We start from the raw sequence: 15,390 nt of genomic DNA on the forward strand, positions 1-15,390 counted from the left end.
CGTCAGCAGGTAAATAAAACTGGCCCGGCCCGCCAGGGTGCTTACCCTGGCGAGCAGCGTGCCGAATGTTGCTGACCCCTGATATACACAATGAAATCATATGAACTCAACCCACAGTAAGACTGATTGCTAATGCGAAATACAATAGTAAAAAAATAATATTCAAAATATTAGAACATAGACTCCCACAGCTCATAAACCATGCTTATATATATATATAAAGCCTTACCTACTGTTGTGGAGAAGTTAAATTCCGGGATATTAGTAGTTTCTGTAGAAAAAATAAATTATTTAAATATAAAAATTTCTGATAACAAGCCTATATAATACTGGTCACTTAAATGAGCTGCCAGGTCTCTTTCCCATTTTTCTTTCAGACTCTCCTCCTGTTTGCACTAGCATTGATCCATAATAACTTCTTATAAAAGATGATTGAGTTACTTCAGAATCAAACTTTTGCAAGTAAAAGGAGAATTAGCTCATCTGTCTCTAAGTTCAGAGATCAGGAGAGTGGGTAAATTATGCCCCTCTTGTCTGGAACATTACTGACACAATTTAAACTATGAAATGTGTGCCCATATACCACAGTAGTGGACACAATACAAATGTGAATAATGAATGTGTTGGATATTTAATAATAATTCAAAAATATTTTAAGTAGTTTTAGCAAGCTCACTGAATTCGCTTTTCAAATAGAACCAATATCCCTAAATATTTTCTAACATACAAATGAAAATAAAAAAAATCTCCATAAAAAGAAGCATGTACCTGTATGGTTTGGCTTTGGCAACACACTTAAAGTCCTGGCTGAAAGGGAAAGGAGTATATTTTGGATAACTGTAAAATATCAATTTAACAGTTTTTTTTAAAAACTCAGCCAATGCAACATTAACTGTGCCGTGGCTAAACAGCCAGTATAATGAACCTTTTTTTCAAAGTTGGCCAAATTTAGCCCTGGTTTAAACAAGCACAAACCTATTGAACACAGTGGAGTTTTGTCTGCTTACACCGCATCTGAATTTGGCCTTAATTCTACAGTTTTTACTTGTGTAATACATATAATTCTCACCTGCAGTGCTTGTATCTGAACTTGTAGCTGAAAAATACCAGAATATAAAAAATTATAAAAATGACAAAATAAAAAGTAAAACTTAAGCTAAATAGATCTAGATATGAGAAATATTAATTTCTTGCCTGAAGCATTAATGGGGTAGGTGATAAAAGTAACAATAGAGGATTCTGCTGGGGAAAAAAGAAAAGAAAATAGACAAACATAAAGTTAGTGCTTTATTCATTTATTTTTTTCTAAGAATGTCAGGGCCAGAGTTTCAAACTCTCAGGACCAGTAAATGGGGGCAGAATTTCAAAAAGCTAAACCTACAATTTAAGCACCTAAAAAAAAGGTAGCCAGGTTTTTAAAAATACTGAGTATAGATTGAGAACAATGGGTGTTGAATCTTGAAAATCTGAATGAGTTACTGAATGGGAGATGCTGGTAATTGAGTTCTTTTGAAAATTTTGCCCTTGATGTTTTTAATACTCATGAAAGACAGAGATTAGTCTGGTACTGTCTGGCCAGTAGCAATGAACTTCCTCACCTTTCTTCTGTTTCAACTCAACCTTGAGCTGTGACAGCCCTGCTAGTCTAGTCCTGTGACTTTGCTGAGCAAAGATCATCAATTTTATTGAAATATAGAAAACTGTAAGTAATATGAATTATCTATTTTGTTTCAAATTAGCTGGTTTTGCTAAAAATGAAAAAGGATGTAAAAATGTTTCAACTACATACATGAAACAAAAAGAAAATTGTATCAATACAAGCAGGAACAAAGAAATGCAGGGAAAAAATCGGGAATGTATGCAGCAACTTATTCTTCAATGCACACAGTTAAAATGTCTTTCCCCACATTGCAATACAAGAGTAAATAGTGTTCAAAGGGCAATGTAGCTCAGAGAACAATGTAGCTCAGGTACAACTTGTGATATCTCAATGACTACTTTGAAGGGCTCTACACAACTGCTTGTCAAAGTGTCAGTAGACACCAGTACTATGATTTTTTCTGAAGGGCTTCCTAACAAGGTGATTTGTCATCACAGAAACAAACCTGATTCCCATCTATTGAACTGTAATACCACTTAGTGGGAAGACCCATGAAACTACTATAAGATCTATTACAGAACTATTAACAAATTCAACCTCAAAGCCTGGTGGGGGTATACCACAGAGTGGAGAGCATGCTTGAAATTTGCAAGTCAGATTCTATGGCATGTATACATTAATATACATTCTATTTGACTGATTTTTCTTTTAATTTAAAAAGAAAAAAAACCTCTACAGTTCTTTCCTATCAGTTGGAGATAAAACCAGTGAGTCATGATACTTCTACTTGAATTATGGCCAAAAAAATTCTCACTCTATTACTCATGGCTTTTAACTATGAATTACAGGTCTGAGTCAGGTTTTTTTGGCATTGTAACCTGAAATTCAAGGAAGAAAAGGAAATGCCCCTCAATGCTAACAATAAAATGCACATACTCTGTTTATAAGAGTCATCTCAACACAATCACAAAGAAAACTTGTTTTGCTCTATATTTGTCCCTGATTAACTCTCAATGGGCAGGAATTCTCAGACATTTTTATTCTCTTAATAGAGAGATTCTTGGCCACTGTTTAGTCTATTTCCCATCCTAGGCATTCTTGGCTTGAATCTCCCTTTACATGTGTAAAACTACAATGAAGACATAGAGTTAAAATAGATGTAATTGGGAGGAAAATCAGGCCCTATATCATCTACATTTAAGGATTACGAAAGAGAGGAAAAACATATATATTTTCTAAGACAAATTAAGAAATGCAAAAAAAATTGTATGCAAAAATGAGCATGAGTCTGTTTGGTTTAACTCGGGCAACTCACTTAACATTCTGGAAGGGAAGTTTTGTTTTGTTTTAATAGAATATTAATTTAATATTACAACAAATGCACTTTCCCAGGTATCTTTGGTACCTTATTTCAAGTGCAGATACTTCATGCTAGGTAAAAAAAATTTCTATGGATGATTACAGTAATTTCATAATATGTCATTTCTATAAAATATAATTTTGTACACTAAATGGGAATTGTTCTGCAATTTGCTGGAAAGGGCAGAATATATCCTTATGCATTAAACTGTTGTTACAAAATGGGTCAAATATTCTTTTTAGATGTTATATTCTGCTAATTTCGGAGGAAGCTAATCCGACACCTGTACCTAAAGCCATACTTCCACCTTTGCTTCTCTCCTCAAACAAAGTTTCTTCTAATGTCATCTGGCAATGGAGCACAAACCCAAAATACAATAATTCCATAACTCGGGATGGCATATATTTTGTTCCTCATTTTACCTAAAGTATTATTTACAGTATAGAGCCACCTCCATAAAAACAGTCTTTGTTTCTTCAGCTTCTAATATGACTCCTCTAACCAGTGTCCAAAATCTCTGGCATTTATTATCCTCTGGTAAAGTAAAAAAAAGAGGCCCAACCCACATTACAAAACATTAGAGAGACAAGGTGGGTGAGGCAATATCTTTGACTGGACCACCTTCTGCTAGTGAGAGAGACAAACTTTTGAATTACACAGAGCATTTCTTCAGGTCTCAAAACATGACAGACATCTGTAAATGATCGAGCGATGTCAAACTAATAGCTTCAGTATATGCAAAAGGCATCTCTCACTGTCAACCAGCTAGGGTAGGTTCTATTAATTACAAGTGTGACTATGGTGAGATTATTTTTACAGTTGTTTGGTACTTGGAAGAATTGTGTGTTGCCAGCCATGGTAAGTGAAGTCTTCCCTTTATTCCCTTTATTCTCAGAACAGATACACTGCTACATTTGTGGGACCACCAGCAGGTGAGCAGAGATGGACTAAGGTTTCCTGGGGCCCTGTGCCACAGCAAGAGGGGGGGGGGCCCTCCCCACCCCTTCCACCTTCAGCCCTACACATGGCCCCACCCCTTTCTGTCCTTTCCCTGGGGCCCACCCCTGTTCCACTCAGGGTCCCCTCCATTCCACCCCGCCACAACCTGTTTGCTACTTTCTGCCCCCCTCACTGCGGCCCCAAGACCAGAAAAGCTCTGTCCCCCTGCCACAGCCCCAGACCACAGCAGGGAGTCAAAGCTCCCCCAGCCCTGAGGCCATGACCAATAGCGAGAACTTCTCCAGTCCTAGGGCTGCAGCGGGGGTCTCAGTGCTGGGGCTTTTCCCGCTGCCCCCTGGCTTCTGCCAGGGTCAGGGAATCAGGGAATGCTAGGGCGTTCTTCCACTGCCCTCAGGCGTCTGCCGGGGAGTGGGGTCGGGGGCTTTCCCCTCCCTGCCTGCCTGGTGGCCGGTTCCGGGACCCCCAATTGGCTAGGGCCCCTGGGCACAGGCCCCATAGGCTCAGTGGCTAATCCGCCACTGCAAGTGAGACAGGCTTGTTCAATCTCTTTACCAGTTCAATCCTTGGTCTACACTGATGCTGCCAAGAAGGATGTCAATCACAGCAAACTGAAGTGATGTTTATGATCTATTTGATTGTCAGAAAGAAGTCACATAGGCCAGGGCATGGCAGTCACATCATAGAATCATAGACTATCAGGGTTGGAAGGGACCTCAGGAGGTCATCTAGTCCAACCCCCTGCTCAAAGCAGGACCAATCCCCAGACAGATTTTTGCCCCAGATCCCTAAATGGCCCCCTCAAGGATTGAACTCACAATCCTGGGTTTAGCAGGCCAATGCTCAAACCACTGAGCTATCCCTCCCCTCCATGACATGATAATGTCCTTTTAACATTACTCATGTAGGTCAGATCGGAACCAGGGATCTAGAGGTGAAAGGCTCTTTATTATTTTTCCATCCGTTCTAAACTGTCCATTCCATCTTTCCTATGATGAATTATGTTCCTAAGTCACTCAGAGTATGTTTACACCACATCTGGGAGCAAACCTCCCAGTTCAGGTCTACAGACTCATGTTAGAACCCTAAAAATAGCTGTGTAGACATTCCTTTGACCTTGTGACTTCGGCTGGAGCCCAGGCTATTTTTAGCTCACTAGAGCTAGCCCCGCTAGCACAAATCTATGCTAGCTCCCAAATGCAGTGTGGACATTACTCAGGAGCTTTTAAAAAGCGAACCCTTCATTCTCACATCGCCAAATTACAATGTAATCATAACTACGGAATTGCTAAATTGCTGCTAGCAAAGTGAGGTCCTGGTCCTTGACCCAGGCTTCTAATGCTATGGTAATACAAATAATAAATAAAATAACAACAAAATATTTTGAGGTTTTGAAAAAATGTCCTAAGGTAAAATTCAGCACTGGTTAAAAATGCACAAAACCTCACTGAACATAATGGAGTTTTGTCTGCTTACATCAGGTCTGAATTTGTCCCCAATTCTACGGTTCATAGTGGGTAGAATAATTCTCACCTGAAGTGCTTGTCTTTTCTAATGAAGTTGCATCTGTGAAAGAAATATAACAATAATAATAAACAATAATAAAAAAATAAAATAAAAAGGCAAAATTTAGGGTAGATATATCTAGATATCAGATATGTTAATAAAATCTTGCCCGAAGCATTAATAGAGTAAGTGATAAAAGTACCAATAGCTGATTCTGCCAAAGGGGAAGAAGGTTGGGGAAGAGGCTTAAAATTAGTGCTTTCATTTTTTTGTAAGAATCTGGGACCAGATTTTCAATTGCTCATCACCTATAACTCAGGACAGAATACAAGAGCTCAAGATCCAATTTAAGTACCTAGAAATAGCCACATTTTCAAAAATATTCAGTACCCAGCAGCTGACATTCAGAACAATAGATGTTGAGCACTTTTAAACACCTGGCCACTGATTAAGTGCCTGAATTGAAGTTATTAGTAGCTGAGCTCTTTTGATAATTTTGTCCTTGGTTTTGTTTACTACTCATAAAAGAGAGAGATGAGTCTGGCCAGTAGCAATTAATTTCCCCACCACTATTTTATTGCAGAATATGGCCCTGCCAGTATAGCCGTGTGACAATTTTGAAAAAAAGATTCCCAGTGATACTGGATTGTGGCAAACTATACGTAATATGGATTGTTTATTGTACCTTAAATTAGCTGTGTTTGATAACAAATGAAAAAGGATGTTAATAAATACTTCAGCTATATACATGAAACAAAATAAAATTATATTAATACAAGCCATGAAACAGAAATGCAGAAATGTTTTTTTTTTTAAATCAGGGATGTATGCAAAAGCTTATTCATGAACACACACATTTTAAAAGTATTTCCACACAATATAGTGTAGAAGTAAATAGTGTTCGGAGGGCAGCCTAGCTCAGCTGCACCATGTGACACCTCAGTGACAACTTCGAAGGGCTCTATACAACAACTGCTTGTCAATCTGTCAGAAAAGACCAGTACTATGTTTTCCAAAGTGTTGCTAAGAAGGCAATTGTCATCAAAGAAACAAACATGATAAATGTACTAAAAAATAACGATTACATCAGTTAAGAGAGAATTGCACACAAGGCATAAGCAACCTATTTCATGATGCAAAGGAGGAAAAAAAGCTTCTGATTCATAGGTTAGATTATTTTGGAAATAAATTTATTTTGGCCTACCATCTTACAAAATCACTTGTACAGTACACCGCTACTCCTTGCTCATGGGATTAACAGCTAGGCACAAATCCTTCAACTATAAGGATTCTGATGGACTATTATGATTACAATTAATTTTATAGAACAATTGAGGAACTCAAAAGCAGGGATTAGAACTGGTGTACGTTGCTAATAGATATTGTCCAGCTGGCAGTGGGACAGGGGATATTCTGTGAGCAACCAATAAATGATGCATTCGTATGGAAATTGCACCTTGGCCTTAACTACAGCATTTTGTTTAGCATGGGCATTCAATTGATTGGAAATGTGGCAGATGGGGACCAGTTCTGCACAGCAAGGCTGTCTTTTGTAATTAAAATGCATCTGTATATAAAATTATTTCTATTTAAAAAGTAACAGATGCCAAAAATGTTTCAATAAAGTGTTAAACATTAAATAGCTAGCTGTGTGCTTGTGTATCAATTTTGTCCACCCACATTCTGCTATAAATAATATTTTTATGGATGATGTTTATCCCCTGAACAACTTGAAATGTGTTTTTGGTATTTCTACCAGCTGTGTTTGTGTGGTGGGAGGTGGGAGGAAATCTCCATGTTGTCTTCACCTTCCCTTCCATCCCCCACGAATTATTCACTATTTAGTGGGCTGTCAAAGGCTATTGGCCAGGCAACTTGCCAATCATTCCATTCCTGAGAGAGTTACTGCTAAACTGGAGTGATTCCACTAAGAATAGAAGAGTTTGTCTAGATGGTACATACAATTTTATTCTTATGAAAAAATAAAACTAGACTGATGAAATATAGGAACTTATTTACACAGTAGCTTCTTTGCATTACTTTAATTATCATGAGGCAGACACTTATCTGCCATGAATTTGCAATAAATCAGAATGTTACAGTTAGTGATTTGCTTACCAGATATGGTTTCTGAAGATTTTTCAACTGATGATCTGGAAGTTACATCATTTGCTGTAGAGAAAAAAAATTAACACAGTTTGTTAGGTGAAGCTGAATCTATTGTATTATGTCTAATGTAACCATCTGTATTGGTCTTCCATTCAATAGTGTTAACTGGGAGTATTCACCAGTAGAGGGCAATACCTAACTGCTAAAAGGAGTTTAGCAGAACCTCTCTGGCTTCAAGAGAAGAGAGAGATACAAAATCTCTTTTGGAATACCAACACAATCCTCAGTAATATAGAGGGATCACTCTGAGACTCACATACTAATAAAGAGAGTCTCTTTTCTATGGAAATTAGACAATTTGTATTACAAAATGTAAAGAAACCTGAGTTCATTTTTGCTGGACATGATATGTTGAGCTAAACTAAAAACATTAATTCTGAAATACATCTTGATGAAAAATATCCTAAGAGATATTAAACCATCCATGTATGTTTTATGGCAGTTTTCCCCCACATTGCTTGCTAGTGTTAGCTAATATTCTGTCCTATTGGTAAAGAAAAGGATTTTCTCAAGGAAAAAATCCAACATAAGGGCCAAATCACTTTAGTCTCATAAATACAGTAATCCTATCGAAGTCAAACTGACTTCAGTGGAGACATTGATTTAACTGAAGTTACACCAGGGATCAATTTTGTCTGTAGGACTATCTGAGTGAGACAATCAGTATTTGGCCCCCAAGTTGGAGGCCATGAAAAGGGGCATGGTGAAAATTGCCTTGTAAGCCAAATTGTTATGATTCAGTATGAAGTATGAAGATCTATTTATTTACACTAAAATCAAGTAGCCACAATGTTCCTGAGTGCAAAAAAGCAGATTTTAAGTCCTATAGAGGATAGAATCAAAGTCAAGTTACAGTATTTAATCCCATAAGAAGTGTGTTCTAGAACTTTGTGTTCTAGAGTTGTTCTGTGGAAATGTTTGGGTTTTTAAATATTATTGTGATTAGGCATTATGCCATCTATAAAACTCTTTCTAACTCCACATTGGTCTTTATGGAGGTTCTTTAAGATGTAATATTATTTAAGTAATATGTATAATTAACTTTGTGGAAATAATAGTGATGAGATGCTAAACAAAACAGCTGCTTGTGAAGGTGAATTGGATACTATATAAAATATCTTCTTCTGCTTATCCCATCAACTGGGGTTGCTTCCATGCAAGCATCCACCACCTTCATCTGTCCAAGGCAGCACTAAAATTCACCTGCTTTCCATCTTCTTTGATGCAATCCAACCATTGCTTCCTTGGCTTTCCTCAGGGTCTCTTTCTACCACCCTCACCTGCCATGCTATTTTCACCAGGTCCCCTTCATTCATCCTCTGCCTGTGTCCAAACCAGTGAAGTCACACTTCCTGGATTTTGCCAGCCACATCATGGATTTTGACTTCCATCCTAATACTTTCATTTCGAAATGTGTCTCTTCGTGTAACTCCTCTTATGGTGCAAAGACATCTAATCTCAAAACAACTATAGGTGTTGAACCTATGATCTGTTTATCGTCTATGCTTCTGCATCATAAACATTGCAGAGTGCAACATTGTTCCATACGGTTAGGCTTTTAGTCTCAGTGGCATATGCTTATCATATACAAACCTGGAGATGTTATTCCACACACTCCCCACTCATGTTCAAACTCATCATCTTCCGTGACCCAGTTGCTAAAGCACTTGAACTAGTCAGTCTACTCGTTAATCTCTATGTTCATTTCCCTGAGGCACCTCAAATGACCCACAGGTCCTCAGTATTATTCATGTTCATTTTCATGTCGTGCCAGTTTAGATGGTCATACGACTGGCTTGCTATTTCTACTAGGTCTTCTTTGTGGGTGCCCTTCTTGCTGTGTCATCTGCATATAGCAGCTTCTCCCCTTTTCCCATTGGGATCTTCCTGCTTATATAGTCCATCAATATGATAAACAGCAGTAGCCTTATAACCAACCACTTTCAAAGGGACTTGTCATTTCAAAAGCTTTTCGGATCACTGTTTTAGGTGATCAGTATAAGGCATTCACCATAGTTATTAAATCGTCTGACACTGCATATTTCCTCAGAACTGGTGTCAGAATTCTTCTGTCTACTTTATTTCCAATCCTACTTTATTGTGTGAGTTTCCTACGTTTATAAAAGCCCAGAAGCTGTCCTGTTGGTACTCTAGCTGCTTCTCTATCCCTTGCCTATCTCTACTACAAACACGGGACCTGTAGTTCCTCATCTTTTCCTAAAGCCAAACTGTTCTTGTTCACGGAGGGGTTCCCCATTGCCCTAATCCTAGCATCCAAGATGTGTCCCAGTATCTTCATCTCATGTAACAATAGCTTTATCCCTTGGTAGTTTCCACATTCATGGATGGTTTCCCTCTTCTGGATTGGGACCCAGATAGACTTGCACCAGTCTTTGAGAATTCTCTTGTCTCGCCATGCAGCTTTAACCACTCTGCTCATCCATCTTATGCCTCTCTAACCCAAGACTTTCACCAGGTCCTTTGTCACCACCTTACCGTTTTTCATTTCCTGGGCTGCATTTCTCATCTCTTCTGCTATGTCAAGCTCAGGTACCACATGTTGGCAACTCTGCCCTAAAAGGGTTAGCCTCATTTAAGAGACTCTCAAAGTATTTTTTCCACATCAACTTCACTTGTTCATGTGTTTTCTAGCAGTCTCCCCAATCATCATTTACAAATGGTGTTATAATACCATCCTCCTTCCCTCTGCATCTTATTTTTGCAATGCTATACGTATTTTTGCCAGCCATCTGGAGGTTGTTTACAAGGTTGCCATACAAATCATCTAGGGCACTCTCTTTGACCTTCTTCACTGCCTGCTTGGCAGCTCACTTTGCTTCTTTGTATTATTTTCATTTACTCTCAATGTATTCATTTATTTTTCTTTACATACCATTTTCTTTTTTCAGATTGCTACTTGCATCTTTAATCCATCACTACTCCTTTCCTTCCCTGCCTTTTCCTGATCTGTATTGTCCATAAACCTCTTCCACCGCACAATCTCTGTTCTTTTGAGGTGGTTCCACTCCTTTTCAGCCAGACATTTATCCTGTACTGCTTGCACAAACTTCTCTGACGGACTTCCCCTTAACTCCCGTACTTTAATCTTGTTTCTTTTGAGCTTAGTTCCTCCTTGTCCAACACTCTTCTGGAATGTCTGCCACAAGAGGTTTGTGTTCAGTGCTACCGTCTCGTTAGGTATCACTTTGCAGTCCACAACTCAATTCCTCTGAGATTTCCTTATCAACATCATATCAATTTGGCTTTGGTTTCCACCACTGATGTATGTAAACAAATGATTCACTCTCTTTTGGAACCAGGTATGGGTTATCATCCATTGGGTGGCAATACAAATGTCTAGTAGCACTTTCCCTTCCTCATTTATAGTGCATAGACTGCATTTCCCTAAACACATTTCACAGCACCATCTGTTTCTGGCTGTGTGTGCATTCAGATCTCCCAGCCCCACAGGGGCTGCTGTGTCCACTAGTGCCTGTCAGTCTTGGAGGAGACTTTTCTTCCTCATCACATCCTTGTTGAGGTGCATATGCTAATATCACAAACATGACTCACTCTTTAACTTGGACTCATACAGCCATCAGTCTGTCACTTACTCCAGTAATTTTCAAACACCATCTTCTTCAGCTCTCCTCTAACAAGCACCCTGATTCCGCTATGCCCCCTTTTGTCACCCACATGGAAAAGTTTGCAATCTAAGCCCAACTCCTTTGCTGCGTTCCCTGTCCATTGTCTCCTGTAGACACAGAACATGATACCTCTCCTTACCATCAGCTACTTCCATACCTTTTCAATATAAATTTATAAAATATGTAAATTAATGATTAAGATGGAAACAGTTAAATAAGCATTATTGGAATCAATCTTTGGGGTTTAAGTGGGTGAGAAGGAGAATTATGCTCCAGTGTGCATGCAAGCTCGCACAAAAAGTAAAATCCATCTCCTGCACAGGCTTGCTCCGCACAGGCCCAATCTTGCTAAGTGCTGAGTACCGCTTGCCAAGGTCCTCAGTTCCAATTAAATTAATGGGTATTGACCGTACTAAGCTCCTTAAAGCATCCCGCATCTTGAAATGGTCAGCATCTTGCAAGGTAGGGCTCATGGAACTCACACCTCTTCTGCCCCCTACAATAGTTTTGCTACCATGAAAACAACGATGTGAATGGGGACGTGCTTGGGAGGAGCAAACAGATGAGCAGCAGCATCCCTTTCATATAAAAACAAAATGCTACTTATTCATATTCTCTAGGACTAAGGCCCCCTACTCAGGTCACACCAACAGAAAACCATATGAACAAATTTCTACTTTCACCTCTCCTCCTCATTCAGCCCCCTGTGTGGATTTTTTAGTGTTTATCAGGTCAAGCCCCATTAATCACTGAATACATAAAGAGCCAGTTTTTCCTGAAGTAATAAACAATAAGCCAGTTGCAAATCTGGAGGCACCACATGCAAGGGGAGAGAGCATTTTCTTCTGGATCACAAGCCTGCCTCCACTTCCCCGACAGCAGCGTGGGGAGTATGGGTAGGAATTATTACCGCGAGTGGGGTTTTCTATTTGTCAAAGTGCAGATTTAGGCCCATTGTTAGTATTTTATATTCTAATTTGCCAAATAATCATTAGATGCAAAACCGTTTCTTTGTTGTTCAGGTTTTTGCCATTTCTCAACAGAGTTAAAACAAGCAGATCTTTCTGGATAAACATAAATAATACTTTTTACATTACCAGATTTGTGAATATCAGTTTTAGACTGTGTAAAAAAAATAAAATAAAATCTATGCATTATTCAAACTCTCTTAAAATTTTCAAATCACCTCCCACATTGTTGGACCTAAGTTCTAGACAAAGAAGTAGCCAAAGTTTATTTTAAGAAAGCTAAAAAGTCCAGTCTAAGATTTCCCCATGGCTGACACACACAGTGTTTGATAACAAAATCTGTGCTAGTGCCAAGGAGGTAGGATTTTCCTCTCAGGTTATTAATTTGTGGAGATAGGGAAAGAGAAAATCCTAACATAAATAACTGATGTCATCGTCTCCTCACATCTTTTTCTAGAGTAAAAAAATATAGTCATCTTGAACACCACAATATGAATTTACAATGGTGGATTTTAGTAGAGGCTCTCATCAGCTGTGTGTAGTCTAAAGAGAAAAGAGCGTTCTTTAGACTGGTATGTCTCTCCCTCTGTACAAAAGAAAAAACAGCTTATTTGCAGGAGATTTTTTAAGAGCCAATATCACAAACTGAGTTAAGATGGAGTTATGGTCAATAACATTCCTTATTAAACAACAAAAGCAGTAACTCCTACCCTGTGCTGGTACCACTTCGCACTGCTCCAGCACAAATAGGCCCTAAAGCCACAGTACCCACTCCAGGAGAATTATCTCCATGTGCAAGAACAAGGAGAAGTCTTTCTGAGGTATAAATCAAGCTTAGCAGTTTTTACACCACTACCCTCCATACTGCCACTGTATAAGGTTTACCTGGGGGGGAATAAGATTCCTTGCACCACAACAGCACCCTGTTCCCATAACGCCCCCTTAAAGAAAATGGTAAACAACATAATTTAGAGCAATTCTGAGTTGTAGGGAAGATAAATTTGTTAATATTGGTGAGGCATTTAGTACAGTAACTCCTCACTTAACGTTGTAGTTATGTTCTTGAAAAATGCGACTTTAAGTGAAACGATGTTAAGCGAATCCAATTTCCCCATAAGAATTAATGTAAATGGCGGGGGGGTTAGGTTCCAGGGAAATTTTTTTTTGCCAGACAAAAGACATTATATACATTTTAAACAATTTTTAACAAACAATTTAATACAGGTATAAGTTTTAAACAATTTAAAAGAAACAATTTAATACTACAATCATCACGGCTGAGTATGAAGCTTGGTTGAGGTTGTGGAGTCAGAGAGTGGAAGAGGATGGATTGTCCGGCTGCTCCTCTTGCTGTTCTTGCAAGCACAGGCACTGACTTTGCCGGGGGCAGGGGGCTCAACCCTCGGCCCATCCACTCCACCCCTTCCCCCAGCCCCCACCCTTGACCCACCTCTTCTCCCCCGCACCTCCTCCCCCTTTACTTCGCATGCTGCGTCCTCACTCCTTCCCCTTCCCTCCCCTCCCTTCTGAACGCTGCAAGCCAGCTGATTGACACGGGCAGAAGGCAGGGGAGGGAGGGGGGAGGCGCGCCGAGTCTTTGCTCCTCCCCCCTCCCTCCTGCCCGGGACAATCAGCTGGCTTGCGGTGTTCAGGAGGCAGAGGAGGGAGGGGGAACCTGTGCGCCGAGTCCTCACTCCTCCCCACTCCCTCCTGCCTCCTAAACTCCGCAAGCCAGCTTATTGCCGCAGGCAGGAGGCGAGGGGAGGAGGGGGAAGGCGCTGATCTGCGGGGTCTGCCAGCAGGCGGGAGGTGCTGTTGGGAGGAGGGTGGGTGTAGGGAGGCTGCCAGTTGTGGAGAAAGCAGGCAGCCAAACAACGTAATAGTGGAGCATTGCACAACTTTAAATGAGCATGCTCCCTAACTGATCGGCAACGTAACAACAAAACAACGTTAACCGGGACGACTTTAAGTGAGGAGTTACTGTACTTAGCTAAATAGGTAATATTGACATACTAAAGGATTTTGTCTTGTCTTATTTTGCTTCCTATTCATTTTAATTGAAGAATCTGAAGTCATCTTCATAGCTTTAACCTTCCAAGTTTGACTTTCCAAGTCATAATTTTCTTCTAGCTCCACACTAAATTGAAAATTTTCAAATTTCCACTGCAATAGTCTGTATCCAAAAAGAGAACTACACAAAATTTCTGATTTTGAATAGAGCTTGAATAGAACAGCTTATAATACAACACAGGACTACTTCAGCCACATCACTGTATCCTCTGTTCATGTCATATTTTACAAACTAGCCTGGGGCAGTATTTGGATGGAAGTTTTCCAAGGTACACTTTGGCAACTGAACAGGGAACACAGTCTTCTGTGACTCATATTTGGCCAATGCCACAGAATGGTGTTAGTGAGTTCTGTGTTGTGTAATACTGAAATCTAGCTGATCAAGACTGTACATTATTTAGATATATATATTCTAGTGCCTGAAGGGACCAATCTCCCACATAGCATAGACTGTAGAACTTCCCTGAAATAATTTTTGTTTCAGCTAAAGCATATCTTTTAGAAAAAACATCTAATCTTGATTTAAAGTTGACAGTGATGGTGAATCCATTATGACCTTGGGGAAGCTAATTACCCTCACTGTTAAAAATGTACGACTTATTTCCAGTCTGAATTTGTCTAGCCTCAACTTCAAGCCATTTGTTATACTTTTCTGTGCTAGACTGGAGAGCCCAAATATTTGTTCCCCATGTAGATACGTATAGTCTGTAACCAAGACACCCTTAACCATCTCTTTGTTAAGCTAAATTGATTGAGCTCATCACTGTAAGGCTTGTTTTCCAGTCCTTCAATCATTCTCATGGCAGTTCTCTGAACCCTCTCCAACTTATCAACATCTATCTTGAATTGTGCACACCAGAATTGAACACAGTATTTCAGCAGTGGTTACAACAGTGCCAATTACAGAGGTAGTCTAACCTCCCTACTCCTACTCGAGATTCCCCTGTTTATGCACCCAAAGATTGTGTTATACTTTTTGGCCACAGTGTTGCACTGAGATCTCATGTCCTGCTGATTATCCACCATGAACCCCAAGTTTTTTCAGATCACTGCTTCCCGGGATAGAGTCCCCCCATCCTGAAAGGATGGCCTACATTCATTGTTCTTAGATGT

General features: G+C 39.5%; 1 protein-coding gene across 1 annotated transcript in view; it reads right to left on the reverse strand.

Annotated features, from left to right (window-relative positions):
- LOC113406097 (adhesion G-protein coupled receptor G2-like) overlaps positions 1-15,390 on the reverse strand; it is a 75,085-nt gene that overhangs the window by 47,479 nt on the left and 12,216 nt on the right. The window contains exons 3-8 of the mRNA XM_026648722.1: positions 7,542-7,595; positions 5,451-5,483; positions 1,195-1,239; positions 1,070-1,096; positions 769-807; positions 230-271 (exon numbers count right to left, since the gene is read on the reverse strand). Coding sequence (XP_026504507.1) covers positions 230-271; positions 769-807; positions 1,070-1,096; positions 1,195-1,239; positions 5,451-5,483; positions 7,542-7,595 — 240 coding nt within the window. The remainder of the gene's footprint in view (positions 1-229; positions 272-768; positions 808-1,069; positions 1,097-1,194; positions 1,240-5,450; positions 5,484-7,541; positions 7,596-15,390) is intronic.

This window comes from Terrapene carolina, unplaced genomic scaffold (assembly GCF_002925995.2).
Source record: "Terrapene carolina triunguis isolate 2854851 unplaced genomic scaffold, T_m_triunguis-2.0 Scaffold22, whole genome shotgun sequence".
NCBI classification, from domain to species: Eukaryota; Metazoa; Chordata; order Testudines; family Emydidae; genus Terrapene; species Terrapene triunguis.